General features: G+C 34.2%; 1 protein-coding gene across 1 annotated transcript in view; it reads left to right on the top strand.

The window, feature by feature from the left end:
• Positions 1-21,112, top strand: part of LOC149562092 (Ypt/Rab-GAP domain of gyp1p superfamily protein) — a 153,329-nt gene that overhangs the window by 78,747 nt on the left and 53,470 nt on the right. The window contains exons 5-6 of the mRNA XM_089825630.1: positions 181-318; positions 435-526. Of these exons, the coding sequence (XP_089681756.1) occupies positions 181-318; positions 435-526 (230 nt within the window). The remainder of the gene's footprint in view (positions 1-180; positions 319-434; positions 527-21,112) is intronic.

The raw sequence follows: 21,112 nt of genomic DNA, 5'->3' as shown, positions 1-21,112 counted from the left end.
AGTTCCGTTTATGTGGTTTAGGAATTCTTTATCTAGCCTTTGCCTGTTTTTGAGGTTTGCAACGTTGGGCAAGGTGGCAATTCATTTTCTTTTGTCAAATTGACATGATTCTTATGTCTAAACCAGATTGGTTTCAATCATAACTTGCAGCTGGGTTTATGGAGTTATTCTATTGTACAGGGATATGCACCACCAAATTCGGATAGAAGGGAAGGGGTGCTTATGAGGAAGCGACAAGAGTATGTTGACTGTGTTGCTCAGTACCATGACATACCTGATGCTGATCGAACTCAGGATGAGATACACATGCTACGGCAGGTTATCTTAAGAATTGGATTTGCAGATCAATAAGGTTTTCTGTTGCCTCTGAATTACAGTAGAAATAACCATTTCTCACTTACGAGCTGAGTTTTTACCCCTGTTTTTGAGCTTAGATTGCTGTGGATTGTCCAAGGACTGTTCCAGATGTTGCTTTCTTTCAACAAACAGCTGTTCAAATATCCCTTGAGCGTATTCTCTATACTTGGTTAGTATTCTTTTCTATGTTATTATAATTAGTGATGAAGAGTGTGTTGTGGTTAAGAACACACCCATGTCATAAATATTATAATCCTTGTTGTTGAAAAACAGATTTTTTTGGGAAAATTATGGAAAACAATGTATGATAACATCATCCGAGTTTTAAAGCAGAAACATATGGATTTTGTTGAATACTGTATTTATAATGCCTTTCTTATGTTTTTCTGACGTTATCTATCAAGGTGTTGAGTGTAGAATCTGAAATTATTGTTTTGGTTCTTTGTAGCTTTAATGACATGCTTTATCCACAAACAAGATTGATCCCTTCAAAATTGTTTTATCTGGTAATTAGGTGATGCATACAAATAGATAATTCAAGATAAGAATGTTGACCCTGATATGACTGTAGGAACATAAGGGGTGTCTATGTGTCTAGATTTCTCAATGATTTAGAAATGTTTTCAAACTTGCCATATACCCTAAAGAGTATCGCTCAACTGACTGGTTGAAACAGATTGTCAGGGCAGTAAAACCATTTTCAATTAGACTAAAGGTTTGGAGTAATAAATTGTTTCGTTGAGGTGGATGGCATCAATTTCATGTCACCAAGATCAGTCAGTGTAATTGTTAGTAGATTGAAATTTATTTTGAGAATCTAACAAGCTATAGAGCATTTTCTTGTGGTTCATTTTTTGACTAGAAGGTTGAGGGTCTATTTTTGGGTTGCTTCTAGTTAACTTTTACCTATTTCTTTTTTATGATTTTTTCCTCAGTGTTCTTTCTTGCCTGTTCTTAAGGAGCTTTAGAACTTTGATTTTCAGGAATAATGATTGTTATCCAAGTCCCAAAAATTTGGCATTTTGTAACCTATAAAGAACTGCATTGTGTAAAAAGGCATTCTTAATAATTGTTGATGCTTTGCTCTTGCCATTAACAATTGTGTGATTGTGTGTATGATTGTGATATTGCTATCAGGATTTAATTGTGTGATTTTGAGTCAAACTCATTGACCCATGTTTCATGAGTAGTGATTCAACATGGATCCATCTCTCATGAGAATAAATGGAACACTTAGCACTCATTGGATCTAGGTGATGCTCACAGGGTTGAAGCATTGAGACTTCCTGGGAGGTCACCCATCCTAGTACTACTACAGCCTGAGCACGGTTAACTACTGAGTTTCCTCCATCGTTAAACCCAAAGCTTGCAGCCCCGTTTGCAAAACCTTCACCAAGTGTTGCGCCTTATGAACCATTCATTAGAAATCCCCTTAAGCTCATCAATTGATAAGTAGGAGATAATTTCCACAACAAGTCAAATTGTTATAAGGATTTAATTGTGTGAGTTTGAGTCAAACTCATTGACCCATGTTTCATGAGTAGTGATTCAACATGAATCCATCTTTCATGAGAATAAATGGAACACTTAGCACTCATTGAATCTAGGTGATGCTTATAGGGGTGAAGCACCAGGACTTCTCGGAGGTCACCCAACCCAGTACTACTCCAGCCTGAGTGTGCTTAACTACAGAGTTTCCTCTATGGTTAAACCCAAAGCTTACAACCCCATTTGCAAAACCTTCAGCAAGTATTGTGCCTTATGAACCATTCATTAGAAAGCCCCTTAAGCTTAAATAGGAGCACTATATTGAGGTTCTCGTTTTATCCAAGTAATGGATTTGTGTGCAACTTGCTTGTTTAGTCCTTGTGTTGATTTGTTTTGAAGTTATCAGTTTGAATTCTTGTTTGCATCAGATTGTTGGTCTTTGTTTTAGCTAGCACATAGTTGTTGTCATTATGCATTTATAATATAGATTTTTTTCTTTCATCCTTAATATTTTGAAAATCACACTTGTGAGACAAGGATTATTGCATGTCTTGTGTCTGTACTTGAGGTAAAAAGGTGGGTAGATATTATTCAAACCCCCTTGAAAGAATATTATAAAGTGTTTACTTATGACTGTTTCGTCTACAGTTTAATGTCTATGTCAGTTGGATCTTAGAGAGCTTCCCCTTACAATTTGAAGAGAGTTTTTACCTCAGATATTGTTTTGGTTTGAGTTGTCTTGAAAGACAGAAACTAAAATGCTAACATGCCAATTTATGTTTTAAGTATTTTGATTTTACAACTTATCATGACTCACTGCTTCAAAACATAAATAAACGAGTCTAGAATACTATTAGAGAATACACCAAAAGGCCTTATAAGGTTAGTTTGTGTGAGCATTTGCATAATCTTCTGACATTTAAAAGATGTCCGTAAATTGAAGTGATTGATTTATACTTACCTTTAGCAGTGTCCAAAAGTATCTATTATTTGGTAGCAGATAGGAGGACGACAAGGGATGCATTTTTTGGACATTTCCTAAAGAGCCAAAAATAGGGGATGGCAGGGCATGATAGGATACAAATTTTTAATCTCTCTCTCTCTCTCTCTCTCTCTATATATATATATATATATATATATATATATTACTTAGTTTTTGGATTAGATTGTGTAACGATTTTTGCCATCAACGTTTCGAATCACACTACGTGATCCATCATCAGGATGAAAGAGCAAGAGATGTAAAACAGTTTGATTCGAAACGTTGATGGCAAAAATCGTTACACAATCTAATCCGGAAACTAAGTAATAACTACTATGGATTGTGGAAATCTGATTGCATTAATATATTAGTCGATCATTAGTGGTCGATGACATAAACATGTGCGTGTGTGCTGCAGCCCTGTTAATTTATCCATAGGGATGATGCTGTTCTGGGGATGACACGATATAGTCCAGTAGTGCTTTATGCCTTAGTCTGGAGTTTGGTAGTGCTGTGCTGTTAGTTCATCATGGATTTCAGCTGGAGCAGGCAGTCAGGCCCTTCTGGAGTTTGGTACTGCTGTGCTGTTAGTTCATCATGGGTTTCAGCTGGAGCAGACGGTCAGGCCCTACCTCTACTATTGAAACTCCCTTTTTCTATATAATTGCAGGTGGGTATATATATATATATATATATACATATCATATGAGAGAGAGGGAAAGAGAGAGATCTGCAATAATTGATTATTAACCAGACAATATGCAAATAAATCACTAATTCATGAGTTACAACAGTAGTATAACATAAATAATAATAGCAGCAATTTAAATCAGTACAAGGACATTATAACAATAGTTGCAAACATCAAAATTCTGTTCTATCAATATAAATGTTCAAATCAAAATGTCTCAAACATCTGTCCAAAAGTTTCAAACATCAAAATATAACAAGCTATCATCGATATAGCTTATGAAACTAAGCCAAATTCTAGCTATCAAGTATCCAAAGGCATAGAATCATCTGAATCACTATCTCCCTCTGGTAGAAAATGTATGTATGTATGTAAACTTGAACAATATTACTTCAATTGTTTTTAACTCTTATAATAAAATTATTTTTTTGATAGGTAATGGGTCGAAGCCTAGAATATTTGTTGTTTATTTATTATTATATTTTGACATTACTTATTACGATGTATTAAGTTTGAGTAGACTCGAACCCAAGACCTCCTAGATGAAAGGCTTACAATTTACTGTTATATTTTATGCTATTGCCCCTAATAATTAAATATTTAAAAAGCTATAAAATTAAATTTATAATTAATAATTTTTTAATTTAACTTATTTTTTAACACATGTTTATTATGATGAATATTAGAAAATTTACATTAAATATTAGATTTATAATTTTAATATACTTTAATATTTATGGTTTGATATATGAAGTTTTAAACATATTCAATTACGAATTTCATTATCGAATATTTAATCACAAATTTTCAGTGTTACTAGGAGAAGTGCCTCTCCCCCTCTGGGACGCATCTTGGAGACTTCTTGCATCTCCATATTCCTCAAAAAAGGTTGGAGACTCCATGATGAAGTCTCCTAAAGACTCCGAGTCTCCAAATCCAAAATGTGAAGTCTCCTTTGCACTTCTTGATTAAAAAATAAATTTAAAATATAATATTAAATTATTTGATGTATTTTGGCCCTCATTTTAATCTTTTTTAATGCAAAACCAATGGCAATTTAAATGATTTAAACATTTTGTTTAATAGTTTAAAAAATATTATGAACCTTTTCTTTTTTATTCCAACATGACCAGCGATCATTAGAATTATTTAATTTTAATAACTTTGAAGACACTATTTTATGAATCTATGGTATTCCTTAGGAATTTTTAAATTATATTAAAAAAGTTGTTCTTTTTTTGAAAAATAGTCGTCTTGGTACTAGTACTAGTACAAGATACCACCAAGTCCCTGCGCTCTTGTTAACACTACAAATTTTATTGTTTGCAGCCAAGAATTTGAACCTTGTGGGCCTTCCCACATTGTCAATTTGGCAAAAAGACATTTTAAAATTATTTTTATTTAATTTTTTATGTCAAAAATAATTTGAAAATTTCAAGGATGCTTTTATGTTTTTGGGATGTATTGCCATCACCAAATGTCAAAGGATGCTTCCTACAATTTTGTGCTTAAAAAAAAAAAAAAGGACAGTTGGGGGGCATTTCCTTTTCGTCTTATTGTCCCCAGAACATTTTGGGGGATAGAAATGAGTCCCCTAGGGATAGGAAATGTGTTTATGTGTAACATAGTTTGGTAGCAGTTTAATTAGAATCTTTTGGGACAATACAAAATGGAGCAAATCATAGGGGTAAACATATTTTATAAATTGGAAGGAGAAACTCCATAATGAAATTATGGAAGTAAAATACAACCTTAGAATCTAAGGAAATGATTAATATATTTTCATAATATATAAAGTTAAATATTGGGTTTTAGAACACACATTGGAAACAAACTAAAGGGTAAGAGTCTCATCGACATTTCTACCTAAGATGAGTTTTCTATATATATTACAAATCTAGGTGATAAAAGTACATATTTAGAAGTGTTTACGATCCCTATGCAAAGAATAGTTCGGTTATACATAAAGCAAGCCTTAGTATTTAAATCTAGTTTTATATACGTAAATTAAAATAAGAAACCTTCAAATAGATTTCTGATAACGAAGAAATTTCTATACAAAGACCTATTGTAAATACATCCAAAAATAGCATTTTTAAACATTAGATCTAGAAGATCATCTTAAAATAGCTGCCTTCAGAAATAACAATTGCTAAATCTAGGAAAGCCAACAGTAGCCATTTGATTGTTGGCTCCTTAGACTACCATAAACTTATAGGGCTCGAGACCTATTTCTCCCCCCATCAATCTTAGTTCTACCCACCAAGAGCCCCTTAAAATAGTAGGACCCATCCATGCTTGGTGGGAGGAAGATAAATGGCGATTGGTGGGAGGATTAAGTAATCAGCCAGCTGCACCCTTCAAATAGTAGGGCCATCTTAAATTTTAATGCATTCTGAGTAGTTGAGGTATATGTTGTGGGTGGGAGTTTACTGGGTGCCTATGTAGCATTGGGCAACTTTAGTCAACTATCTTTCCTCGTTCTGTCCATAGTAGATGTAACAACCATCTTTGCTACTCCTTAGTTTCTCTTTATTTAACTTTCAAAATAAGCTATCTACATATTCACATGCATGGGATTAACAGTTATAACAAATTAACTGATTCTCATGAAAAGCCTTTGTGATAGCCCGTGTAATTTCCTTAATAAAAAATCATATTTTGTAATAATTATCATTTAGCCTGTGTAAATTTCTACATAAAAATTCATATTTTGTAATAATTATCATTTATGAAGAAGAAATAAAATAATAAATGTTCATTTATGAAAAAATAATAAATAAAATATATTTTAATTATTGAATAAGAAAACAAAAATAGTATCATAATTCATATTACAAAAGAAAAATTAGTAATTAAGTTTTCAATGAACAAATAAAATAAAATAAAAATAAAATACAAACTTAAACGTAAACAAACAAATCAATACTTCTAAATGCTTATCGTTTCCAAGGGACACGACTGACGGCTTAGAGCAGACGGATGTATATTACATGACGATAGGGGAAGAAAAGGAAGTAAGCAGGAGAATTTGAAAGAAAGGAAGTCACCCAAATTTGGTTGTAAAATTCGAGTAAGAAGGATATCAAATATCATCATTGACGTCTATAAAAGCAGCATATTGAGAAATTAGAAGACCTCTTAGCTGTATTCTCCTCACCGCACGGAAGTTAAAGACCTCTCAGCACCAAACGATTGCCCAGTAAGACGCCAGCAACAAGGGACATAAGTTTTATATTCCGTAGTCAAGGGAAGGAATCAGAGCCGAAAGCTTCACACAAAGAAGGCTTAAACATTGTCGCCAATAATAAAAAATCACACTTAGTAGAAGTTGTGATTAAGGGTCACACCAATAGTAGATATCATGCAAAGTCCAGGAAGACAAGTACAACACATAACAGAGACACTTAAATGTGCCAACCGACTGGGACAACTTAAATAGAGGTACCCAATATTAAGGAAATATTTGAATGCTTGGTTTCTTTAGAGAGAAACTCAGGGTAAAACATTCAAATTAAGACATTGAGAGTTTGAGTAAGAATTTCTGAATATCTGGTTTCTTTAGAGAGAAACTCAGAATGAAATATGCAACTAAGATGATTAAATACTTTGAATAGAAGCCTAGTTTCTTTGAGAGAAACTACAAATAAGAGATAGTATATATATTGTGAGATCTTTAACCAAGTGATTAATCAGAGATCCCAAGAGGCCTTAGTTAGATACTCCTTCATGACGATTACTTAATTGGGAAACAATTCCCATTAGAGGGTTGAGTAATTTGAAGGGAGTCTCTTCCAAAGGATTAGTAATGGGTTATATGGGGTAGTCTTTATATTGTAATTTCATGTTCCAATGTGAATTTCGTACATTTTTATTAATACTAACAATTTGATGGAGGGTTCAACTTTTCAAATACAAATAACAAACAAGGGTTCATTATAGGGGTTTTAGAGCATAATCCTGCCACCCTGTGGGTAAAAGCCTATGCAAACTTACGAGAGAAGAACAAAGACAACAATGAATGATTTAGCAAACGAAGAGAGGTCATATATGGAGCAAACCAACCAAACCAATAAAACTCTATTAAACCAAATGGAGAAATCAAACCAGGCTCTCCTACAAGCTTTATAGAACATGGGAAATTCAATTAATAACTTAAGAAATCATCCAAACTTGGAGAGAGAAACTAGTTCAATCCATTCAGAAAATAATAATGTAACTTCAAGTTTGAGTCTACCCCAACCAACATTTCGACCTAGAAGAACCAATCCAAGAGAAGAGGAAGGGGTAGAGCAACCCTTAACCAGCACAAAAGATATTGCTAGAATATATGCGGCCTTGGAACCTCACATTCGAGAAGTAGTCTCGTTTAGGGAATTTTGTGCAGATAAAAGAAGAGAAATACCTAGAGGGTATGTAAATGGAGAACTTAAACGCAAAGTAAGGTTGCAATTCAAACCTTTAATGGATAAGGGAAATGTTAGCTCATTAGTGGTTAGAAAAAATTAATACGTTCTTCATTCTAAATCCTATGACAGAGGAAGAAGCACTTCAATTTGCTATAATCCTTTTGGGGGGAGCAGCACATGATTGGTGGACACAAGGACGTATCTCACTAGGTCATAAAGATGTGAAAACTTATGAGGAGTTCTCCCAGAAACTCATAAACAGATTTGATGAGAAAGATACCGAATGGTACTTCCAAGGTTTGACACACCTTAAGCAAACAGGAGCCCTACAAGAGTATATAAAGAAATTTTAGTCATGGTCCTCGATCTATCCCAAAAGAGGCTCACCTGAATGTTTCTAGAAGGTCTAAAAGAATCAACAAAGACTTTGGTAAAACCCCATGAACCACAAAATCTAGAAGAAGCCATAAGGAAAACCAGAATGGTTGAATTGAATAATAAGGAGAGATTCCAGAATTTTCCTTCCAAAACTTTTCCCCGAAGTGAAGGAATTAGTAAGGAAAACCAAGATAAACCATGTTTCTTATGCCACAAGCCTTGGAGCTTTGGACACAAATGCCCTAAACGAGAAGAACTAATCCAGAAGAATTTGTGCTTTAAATGTAGGGAACCTTGGGGACGAGGACACCGATGCAAAAGAGGACAAGTAAATCAAATTGAAGAAACAAATAAAAGAATCAGAACAGAGGAATTAGAGCAAGGAACATTGGCAATCATATCTCATAATGAGAATAGGCCTTTCCGAATCAAAGGTGTTAAGGGACAAAAGGTGATTGCACTAGTGGATGTAGGAGCTTCTCATGATTTTATCAGCAAACACTTGGTCAAAAAAAGAAGGTTAAAAACTCAAGACTTTGAAGGTTTTAAAGTCAAGTTGGCAAATGGCACATTAGATCATTGCAAAAAGATGGTTACAAAAGTGGAAATCACCACTAATGGATATGTAATTAAAAGGAATCTTTATGTAGCAAACATACAAAATGATGTCATCTTAGGAATGCCTTGGATCAACTCTCTAGGACGTTTCATCATGGATGGGCCAAATCTGGAAATATGCTTCAAACGTGAGGGGAAGGACATAATATTAAGAGGCATGACTGATGGATCAGCAAGGGTAGTATCTTGTAATAAAATGGAGAAAATCTTAAAACATGATCAAAGAGAAATGATAGCTCAATGTATGATCTTGGATAATAACCCCACTAAAGAAAAAACATTCCATCTAGAGATTCAACCTATCCTTGAAAAATATAAAAAGGTGTTTGAAGATATACCCCCTCGGACTTCCCCCTAAGAGAGAATTTAAACACACCATTGAATTAGAAGGAGCAAAACCAGTAATTACCACACCTTACAAGCATCCCCACAAATATAAAGAAGAAATAGAAAAAACTATCAAGGAACTTCTGGAAATGGGGCATATACAACCAAGTAGCACCCCTTTTGCATCATCTGTTGTATTAGTAAAAAAGAAAGACGAAAATATGAGAATTTGCATCGATTATCAGGAAGAACATCAAAAATAGATACCTCATTTCTAGAATTGATGAGCTAATGGATGAATTACATGGAGCACGTTATTTCTCCAAGATCGATTTAAGATCCAGATACCATCAAATTAGAATGAAAGAAGAAGTGCCTAAAACAACATTTAGATGCCACTACGAACATTTTGAGTTCCTTGTACTTCCCTATGGACTCACAATTGCACCAGCAACGTTCCAATCTTGCATGAACCATACCTTTAGACAGCAGCTACGCAAATTCCTTCTCATATTTTTTGATGACATTCTCATTTATAGTAAGACATGGGAGGAACATCTAGAACACATCAAGGAAGTTCTTAGTATTTTAGAAAGATAATGTCTTTATGCCATAATTTCAAAATGTGAATTTGGACTTAAGGAAATACTTTACCTTGGACATAAAATCAGTGAGGAAGGAGTAAGTGTGGACGAGGAAAAATTTAAAGCTATCAAGGAATGGCCAAAACCAAAGACTCTTACTCAACTCAGAGGATTTGTGGGATTATGCAGTTACTATCATAGTTTGTTAAAGGATTCTCAAAAATTGCAGCCCCTCTTACAGACTTAACCTAAAAAGGAGCCTTCACTTGGAATGACAAAGCACAACAAGCTTTCAAACAACTCAAGGTCATTATGAGTACATGCCCAGTGTTGGCCATACCTGATTCCTCCATACCATTTGAACTGCAATGTGATGCTTCAGGAGACGAAATAGGGGTAGTACTAATGCAAAGGAAGCACCCCATATCTTTTGAAAGCCGCAAACGCACCGGTATTGAAAGACATTATTCGATTTATGATAAAGAGATGTTGGCGATAATGCATGCACTGGCAAAGTTGCGACAGTATTTGGTTTGTGGAAAATTCATAGTCAAAACAGATCATAATAGTCTACGCTTCTTCTTAAACCAGAGACATCTAAATAATAGACAATAGAAATGGGTGAGCAAAATTCAAGCCTACAATTTTGACATAGAGTATGTTAAAGGAGTAAATAACGGGGCAGCGGATGCCTTGTCTAGAGGATTCCACATCAACCATATTTCTTGTATTTCAGGTTGGAAAGAGGATATAATAGTAGATTACACAAAGGATCATATTGCAATAGAAGTTATGGAAGGAAAGATATCCAATGGAGATTTCAAGATCTCTAATGACCTCATCTTCTACAAAGGAAGGATCTATTTGACTCCAAAATCTAAAGTAAAAAAGATAATTATGAAGGAATATCTTGACAATCCATTGGCAGGACATCCTAAATACTACAAAACGTATAAACAGATAAGGGAAAACTACTCTTGGAAAGGATTAAAAGGAGACATACAAAAATATGTACAAGAATGTAGAATTTGTTAGCAAAACAAAGCAGAACAATCACACCCTGCAGGGCTGTTACAACCACTACCTATGCCAAATCAAAAATAGGAAAGTATATCTATGGATTTCATAACAGGGTTGCCAAAGGTTCACAGAGGAGATAGTATCTATGTCGTGGTAGACAGACTCACGAAATTTGCACACTTCTTTCTCGTCTCTACGGAATATAAAGCACCTCAAACAGCGGAAGTATTCTTTAAGGAAATTTTTTGCCTCCATGGATTACCCAAGAGTATTGTAAGTGATAGAGACAACAAGTTCCTTAGTAAATTTTGGCAAGAATTATTTAGACTGGCTGGGACTTCGCTTACTCCTAGCACTAGCTATCACCCCCAAATCGATGGTCAAACTGAGATTGTAAACAAGTGGATAGAAGGGTACCTAAGAAATTATGTTACAGGACAGCAAACAGCCTAGATCAAGTGGCTACAGTTGGGCGAGTATTGCTATTATACAACATATCATATCTCCATAAGGATGAGTTCCTTTAAAGCCTTGTATGGATATGAAGCAGCGACATTTGGAAGCCTAACCATCATTGAAAGTAGAGTACCTAGTGCACAGGAATCCATCCAAAGAAATATTGATATCATCAAAGAAGTGAAGGATAATTTACATAGTGCCCAAAATCAACAAAAACTATATGCAGATAAGAATAGAGTAGAGCGATTATTCCAAGAAGGGGATCTAGTGTACCTGCAACTACAACCCTATAAACAATCGTCTATGAAGAAGAATGGAACTGAGAAACTCAAACCTCGATTCTATGGACCATACAAAGTAATCAAAAGAGTTGGGGAAGTAGCATATGAATTGGAATTACCTAGCTACAGCCAAATCCACAACGTGTTCCATGTATCCAGACTTAAGAAGGTTTTGGGCCAGCAGATTTACCCTCTATAGAACTTCCCCCTCTGGATGACGAAGGACAGCTCTGGTTGGAACCAGAAATAATTCTGGAAATCAGAGAAAAGGCGTTAAGAAATAGAACTGTGAAAGAGTTCTTAATTAAATGGAAAGGTTTTCCCGTTGAAGATGCTACTTGGGAAAAAGAAGAAACACTCAAGTTGCTTGAGGACAAGCAAATTTGAGACGAAGGGATTGTGATAGCCTATGTAATTTCCACATAAAAATTCATATTTTGTAATAATTATCATTTAGCCTATTTAAATTTCTACATAAAAATTCATATTTTGTAATAATTATCATTTATGAAGAAGAAATAAAATAGTAAATGTTCATTTATGAAAAAATAATAAATAAAATATATTTTAATTATTGAATAAGAAAACACAAATAGTATCATAATTCATATAACAAAAGAAAAATTAGTAATTAAGTTTTTAATGAACAAATAAAATAAAATAAAAATAAAATACAAACTTAAATGTAAACAAACAAATCAATACTTCTAAATGCTTATCGTTTCCAAGGGACATGACTAACGGCTTAGAGTAGACGGATATATATTACATGACGACAGGGGAAGAAAAGGAAGGAAGCAGGAGAAGTCAAAAAAAACGAAGTCACCCAGACTTGGCTGTAGAAGTCAAGTAAGAAGGATAACAAATATCATCATTGACGTCTATAAAAGCAGCATACGGAGAAATTAGAAGACCTTTCAGCGGTATTCTCCTCACCACATAGAAGTTAAAGACCTCTCAGCACCAAATGATTGCCTAGTAAGACACCAGCAACAAGGGACATAAGTTTTATATTCCGTAGTCAAGGGAAGGAATCAGAGCCGAAAGCTTCACACAAAGAAGGCTTAAACATTGTCGCCAATAATCAAAAATCACACTTAGCAGAAGTTGCGATTAAGGGTCACACCAACAGTAGATATCGTGCAAAGTCTAGGAAGACAAGTATAATACATAATAGAGACACTTAGACGTGCCAATCGACCGGGACAGCTTATATAGAGGTACCCAATGTTAAGGAAATATCTAAATGCTTGGTTTCTTGAGAGAGAAACTCAAGGTAAAACATTCGAATTAAGACATTGAGAGTTTGAGCAAGAATTTTTGAATCTCTAGTTTCTTTAGAGAGAAACTCAGAATGAAATATGCAACTAAGATGATTAAATACTTTGAATAGAAGCCTAGTTTTTTTAGAGAGAAACTTCTAGTTTCTTTAGAGAGAAACTACAAATAAGAGACAATTTATATATTGTGAGAATCAAACATATGCATATGATAGAGGGCCTTGGTAGAGGAGGGATCTTTACCAAGTGATTAATCAGAGATCCCAAGAGGCCTTAGTTAGATACTATTTTCATGACGAAAACTTAATCGGGAAACAATTCCCATTAGAGGGTTGAGTAATTCGAAGGGAGTCTCTTCCAAATGATTAGTAATGGGTTATATGGGGTAGTCTTTATATTGTAATTTAATGTTCCAATGTGAATTTCATGCATATTAATTAATGCTAACAATCTGATGGAGGGTTCAACTTTTCAAATACAGATAACAGACAAGGGTTCATTACAGCCCTAACTAACAAATGGTGATTTATTTCATTTATTTAATTAAATTGAAAGATTAAATTGCATGGAAGAGAGAGACCCATAACTAGCTGATACATTTAATATCACTACATATTACTGAAAGGAAATAAATGTGACTGCAGCATAAAATAAATACATGTCTAGTTGAACTTGAACGAGCATGAAAGGAAATTCAAATACCTACTAAATCGTATCAAGCCAAGATTGTAGATCCGATCTATCTAGTGCAAGTCTTGGCTTTGGTGAAGAGGAGAATCATTGTCAGAGGCTTAACCATTCAACCATAGACCTAGTGTATCCCCCTCTCACTCTCAGCTGAGATTGGCTCTACCTTGCAAGGAATAAGGCATGTGAACACCATCTCGTCCTACCACCCGAGCATCCGAGTGTACGAGTGTCAACTACATAGCCGACTAGACTGTGGAACCTTTCTATCAGCCTATCCATCTGATTGCAAGTTATTCTAACCTCTAGTGATCCCAACATCATTTGCCACTAATCCTACCCTGGCTAGGGATTTTCATGGATACTATGTGCACGATCACCCACTGCTCAACGTGACAAACAAGACTGCACCCAGTTGCCCACCATGAGCTAACTAGAATTTTGTTTTTCAGCTTATAAATTCTAGACTAGTTCTGATATAAATCCTGTTTTAAATGCAGACATTGCACAACCATCTTACAGGGGTCACACCACACATCTCTCCCTTGCATGGCCTTCCTTGATGATTCTTGGTGTAAATTCCTTGACATATATTAAACTGGTTGAACAATGCAAAAGATCATCAAATTCCTTCAAGAGTTTCTTGCTAATGCATGTAAGTAAAGTGCGATGGGGTAAATTTACAATGTACATTCTCTCAGCGGCATATGGAAGGGTGCTGCTGTAGCATGTAGAGTGTGTTCACGGATGATTTGTCTATTATTAACGCCTTATGAAAACAGATTAAAGGTAGAGAAATATAAAACATTTTGAGCTGATGGCTCATGCCATGAACAACATGTCTAGGCACATAGTTTCAAACTCTTCTTATGATCATTCATGTCCACTTGGACCAATAGAAACGAGGAGAGAATTGATGCAAATAATCAGATTACCATTGAATGACAGTAATGGCATGGAAGAGTTAACAAATACAATTTGACAGGGCTGCATTGAAGTATGAAAGAGATGTCTTTCTTTGCTGCATATCACGAGCCTTAATGTATGGCTTTATTGGCCATTGTTCAGCGCTTACAACATTATTTAACTTCGAATAAAAACGTAAAGTGGAATAGCAGAAATTGCAAATGAGAAAGGAGAGCAAGCTTATGAGAGACTGTGATTTGCTCACTCACAGAACAATGCTCGATTACAAGGGATTAAAGCCCGACCAAGAAAGAGTTACGTGCATGAGAGATTGATTGCAAGGTGGTGGCGCAAGAGTTACAAACCTTATACAACTTGAAATAAAAATTCAAAGGGTCTGAAATAATAAAGAATGATAAGAGGCCGATAGACTTCATCATGCATTAGTTTAATTTGACGTAAGAAGAAAATGAATAGAATCCTTCCCATGATTTATTATATTCATTATACTAATGTTATTTACGTAGGTTTGTAGGTGTTATTTATACACATACATACATATACGTTATATTTCAAATATATGTATACTTATATGTTAAATTTAAATATACGTATACTTATACGTTATATTTAAATATACACATACATACATATACATATGTGTAACACTTATAAATGTACGTAAGTACTATGGGTTTTATTTATATAATAAGTCATTTGTGTTAAGAATATAGCTTCATTCGGATTGAAGCAATTCATTATCACTATAATTTAATATATATTGATAGATACATATACATATATATAATTGTGATGATATTATAATAATTACATAAACAACTATATATATATATATATATATATAGTTTTAGATTACTGTAAAAACAAGTTTTGAAGGAACCCGAAACCCTTTACAAAAATCTAAAGATAAGCAATAAAGCACCACCAGGTTTTACAAGGACTTGAAACCTAAAGTTTAAAACAACAAAATCAGGTTTTACAGGGACCTAAAATCAAAAGTTTAAACCATAAAAAGTGGCCAGGTTTTACAAGGACCTGGAACCTAGTTTTTAAATAAGTTGGAAAGCAAAAAAGAAAAAAATCAGGAAAATTGCCCAGACTAGCAACCGACACACCCGCTCCATAGCTTGCACCTATAGCAGCTCTTTGATAATGTTCGCACCTCTTTACTTGCTTCTGCAGTACTCTGGATAGTATTCACGGAAGATAGACAGGAGCCTCAAGAGCCTCAACAACCTTTTTGGTCAGATCTTAAAGTGAATATATATTAATGTTGATTCAAATTATTCATTAGTAAATGACTTGAATCGGTTCATGATCGATATCTCTTTAATCTTATTGATAACTACTATTATTGAATATAAGGAGTCACGACCATGAAGGGCTGTGACTCCTGTCACAACTCTTCATGATCGTGACCCACCAAACCATATATATTCTAATCAGTGCCTGTGTGGATTATCAATCAATCACAATGTTATTGCATTTTCTCGAGCAGTCATTGGGTTATCAAGTATTCTATCTCAGATTGGATATATTTAAAGTCATCGATATCAGACATTTTTGATTCATATTAATAGAAAACTAGAGATCATAAAGACTTCAAGAATATACATTATAAGGTCTTAGTAAACTGTACAAACAGTATTTCAGATTTAATATTCTGAGGTTAAATTATTCTCTAGAAATGATCCATAGATTTAACATGGTATCAGAGCCTTACTAGAGAAAAATTATAAATCAGATTGAGACAAAATTTCAGAATAGAAAGTTATAGTAACTTCAACAAAAATGGTGAACGGAATCAAAGTAGTAGAAGATGGATTGGATGGGGCTAGAAAATTCTCTTCTTGGAAAATTTGAATTTTAGCCTTACTTGAAGAACTTGAATTAGAAACCTTTGTAGAAGAAGATCTAAAGATGCTTGAAGAAGAACCTGAAAGGACAACTTGGAATGGATGAAATAGAAAGGCCAAGAAAATTATAATCGATGTCGTTAGAGATCATATTCTTCCTTCAATAGCAAGATTGAAAACAGCTTAAGAAGTATTCAAAACCATAAAAGACACACATGAAATAAATAATGCAAGCAGAATACATACATTAAAGCAGCAACTCATGAAGATGAAAATAAATAAAGGAGAGGAAATAACATCTTACTTTCTAAGAATATCTGAAATGAAGGATCAACTTACCACCATTGGAAACAATGTAGACGAATCTTAAATTTCTCCAATTGCTCTAAGAGGAGCACCTATATCATGGGAATCATTCATCCAACGTGTAAGTCACCCTACACTTCCAAAAATTGATCAACTAAAGAACGAATGCTCTCAAGAGGAGTCACGATTAATATCAAGAGGAATCTGTACAAATAAAGGAGAGATCCAAGCACTACATACAAACTCAAGAAACAAAGGAAAGAAGAGGAAGTTCAAACCAAATAGAGGAAATAGTTCTCAAAATCACAATGAAAGAGATCTATCCAAAGTACAGTGCTATCGATGTGAAAAGTTTGGCCACATTCAAAGATTTTGTCCAAAAAGGAAAGAAAATCAAGCTACCCTAGCTGAATCTCATGAAGTGGAAAATCTTCTATTCTATTTAGCCTTGTCAAGTGAATTAAATACAAGTAATAATACTTGGATAATAGATAGTGGAGCTTCAAGACATATAACTTGATTTAGAAATCAGTTTGAAACATTTAAAGAGTGTTGTACAAAAGAAGTCACAATTGGAGATAATTCTACCTACCTAGTAAAAGGAATTGGGATTTGCTCTTTACAAATAAAAATAGAGAAACTCTTCAATTAAAAGATGTGTTATTTGTACTAGGGATAAAAACAAAGCTAATCTCCATTTTAGGACTAGCTGATCAAGGATATTGTGTCACCTTCAGTGAGGATAAAGTGTTACTATGGCCTAAAAACTCCAACATAAAGAACACCATTAATCTATGATCAAGAGATGGAAGCCTATACAAATTAAGTACTAAAGCAAAACAACAAGCTCTAAATCATGAAGTCCATAAATCAATTGAACTTTGGCAAAGAAGATTAGGGCACCTTGGCTTTAGTGCCCTTCGTACTATAGGAGAAATCACTACAGGTATACCTAATCTCAAATCTGATCACACTAGTATTTGTAAAGGGTGTGCACTAGGAAAAAATTAAAAGGGGTATTTTCCTTTAAGTACACACAATTCTAAAATGGTACTAGAACTTGTTCACACAGATTTGTGTGGACCCATGTCAACACCCTCTCTAGGGGGATTGTTGTACTATGTGACCTTCATTGATGATTACTCGAGAAAAACATGGATATACTTCCTAAAACTTAAAGAATCTAATGAAGTTTTACAAAAGTTCAAAGAATTTAAAGCTCTAGTGGAAAATAATACTGGAAAGAAAATAAAACCATTAAGATTAGATAATGGAGCTGAATACACTTCCAACATTTTCAAAGAATTCTATATTTTTGTTGGGATTAAGAGGGAGTCGTCAACAAAATGGGGTTGTAGAAAGAAAAAATAGAACTATTATAGAAGTAACAAAAGCCATGATTCATGACCAAAATTTCCCTATGTCTTTTTGGGCCGAAGCAACAAGTACAACAATATACATACAAAACAAAAGTCCTCATGCAACATTAGAAAATCTAACTCCCGAAGAAGCTTTCACAGGGAACAAACCAGACCTTAGTCATCTAAGAATTTTTGGTTGTCCAGTCTACATTCACATTCCCAAAGAGAAAAAGTCCAAATTAGAATCTTTCAGAAAGAAAGGCATATTGGTTGGTTACAGTGAAACAACTAAGGGATACAAAGTATATGTTCTAGGACAAAAATCCGTTGAAATTAGTAGGGATGTTCAGTTTGACAAAGATATTGGTTTCAAAACATCCTTAAACAAAGAAGATGAGGAAATTGAGAATCAGAGGGAGTACATCATAGAAGATGATTATAATACTGAGAATCAAAGGGAGAACACTGTAGAAGATACTTCAACTAGAAATTTGAGGGAGAGTCTTTTAGAAGAACAAGACACATTTGCACCTAATGCTGAGAATGATGAAGTTTTAAATCACAAGAAAAGACCACTATGGGCCAAGAAAATGATTGGAGAGAACAATGTAGAACCAGATGAGATTTCTAGAGAAAATAAGAAAACAAGAAACTAAAAATGTTGCGTAGCCTTAGTAATAGAACTCACAAAAATAGAACCAACTAATGTTGAGGAGGCTTTAAAATGTCAAGCATGGAAAGATGCAATTGAAGAAGAATATCAATCCATTTTAAAAAATGATGTCTGGGATATCGTACCCAGACCTAAAAACAAATTAGTTGTATCTTCAAAATGGTTGTTTAAAATCAAGTATGCACCTGACAGAAGCATTGGAAAACACGAGGCTAGATTTGTTGCAAGAGGGTTCTCTCAAAATGTCGGAATTGACTATGAGGAAACATTTGCTCTAGTTGCACGCTACACCTTAGTAAGAACAATGATTACTGTTGCTGCATCCAAAGGATGGAAAATACATCAAACAATGTAGGGATAGACATTTTCTAAATGACATCATTGAAGAAGTATATATAGAACAACGTGATGGATTCACCACAGAAGACAACAAGCTTTATGTATGCAAACTAAAGAAAGCTCTCCATGGCTTTAAGCAAGCTCCTAGGGCTTGGTATGAGAGGATAGACAACTATCTCTCCAAGTTAGGATACTCTAAAAATGAAGCTTTTCCTAACATATACTTCAAAATATCTAATGATCACATGTTAATTCTTGTTCTTTATGTTGATGATTTATTGATAACAGGGGCATACCACCTTATAGCCAAATGCAAACAAGATCTCATAGCTGAATTTGACATGAAGGATCTTGGACTTCTACATCATTTTTTAGGTTTAGAAGTGAGGTAGAAAGAGAAATATATTTTCCTAAATTAAGGAAAATACACCATTAATATATTGACCAGATTTGGGATGAGGGATTGTAATCCTCTTTCAACTCCAATGGAAACTAACCTTCATAAGCTTAAAAGCAAAGCAACAGATTCAAAACCTATAGGCCCTACTACTACTGTCAAATTGTTGGATCTCTTATGTACCTGGTAAATACACTACCAAATATTTGCTATGCTACAAATGCGTTATGTCACTTCATGTGTGAACCCAAGAAGATTCATCTAATGGCTGCCAAGCATATCTTAAGATATCTATGAGGAATGATTGGTCTCAGACTAAAGTATACAAATACAAAGTTACAACTTCAAGGGTATTCAGATTCAGATTTGGCAGGCAGTTCTATTGATCGTAAGAGTACTATAGGATGATATTTTAGTCTTGGATCAGCTATGGTATCTTGCTTTAGTAGAAAACAGTCTGTAGTTGCTCAGAGCTCCACTGAACTTGAATATATGGCTGCCTCTATGGAGGCACGTGAAGTAGTATGGCTAAGGAAACTCTTATTTGGATTACTTGGAAAACCACTAAAACCCACTATAATCTACTGTGACAATCAAAGCTGCATTAAACTATCAGTTAACCTAGTTTTCCATAACAGGTCCAAGCACATAGAAATTCCTTACCATTATGTAAGGGACATGGTGGACACAAATGTTATCAAATTGATCTACATTAGCACTGAAGAACAAAATGCAGACATTTTCACTAAGCCTCTTGCAAAGTTGAAAATTGAGTACTTTAGGAACAAACTTGGTATGATTAATTTGTAACCTGAGATTAAAATCTCATATTATGTAAATTATTCATGAATATTTAATCATCTCGTGGATGTGTTGTGGCAAGAAAGGTGACGATCTTTCATGCGGATAAGGTCACTATTGTAAGATGACGATCTTAACTGGTTTGACTTGTTGTCATGTGTTTCTAAAGTTTTAGAACAAATGATGACGACTGACTCAAGATTGATTACATTGGATTAAAATCCTGTCTTAAAGTGAATATATATTAATGTTGACTCAAATTATTTATTAGTAAATGAATTGAACTGGTTCATGATCGATATGTCTTTAATCTTACTGATAACTACTATTAATGAATGTAAGGAGTCACGACCATGAAGGGTTGTGACTCCCATCACACCTCTTAATGGTTGTGACCCACCAAACCATATATATTCTAATCAATGGTTGTGTGGATAATCAATCAATCACAGTGGCATTGCATTCTCTCCAACAATCATCAGGTTATCAAGTATTCTATCTCAGATTGGATATATCTAAAGTCATTGATATCAGACATTTCTGATTCATATTAATAGAAAACCGGAGATCATAAAGAGTTCAAGAATATACATTATAAGGTCTTAATAACTGTAGAAACAATATTTTGGATTTAATATTCTGAGGTTAAATTATTCTCTAGAAGCAATCCATAGATTTAACAATTTGTGACAACAGAAGAAGGATGCAGAGCATCTATATTCCCAAATCAAAGGTAACAATTGTTTTTATTTCACTTAATGTTCAAGCGAATATATATTTATGTATCTTTTTAGATTAGATGACCCAGTTGGTTCATGGTGGACACTTGGCATAATCTATTTGCCCAACCTTCTTTCCCTGACCATGGTGGTTTAGACTCATACCTATTAG

The sequence above is a fragment of the Cupressus sempervirens genome, chromosome 4 (assembly GCF_028749045.1).
Source record: "Cupressus sempervirens isolate cs-2001-9-10 chromosome 4, ASM2874904v1, whole genome shotgun sequence".
Taxonomy (NCBI): Eukaryota; Viridiplantae; Streptophyta; class Pinopsida; order Cupressales; family Cupressaceae; genus Cupressus; species Cupressus sempervirens.
Note: the sequence above shows the minus strand (reverse complement) of the source record. Positions and strands in the feature narration are given on the sequence as shown.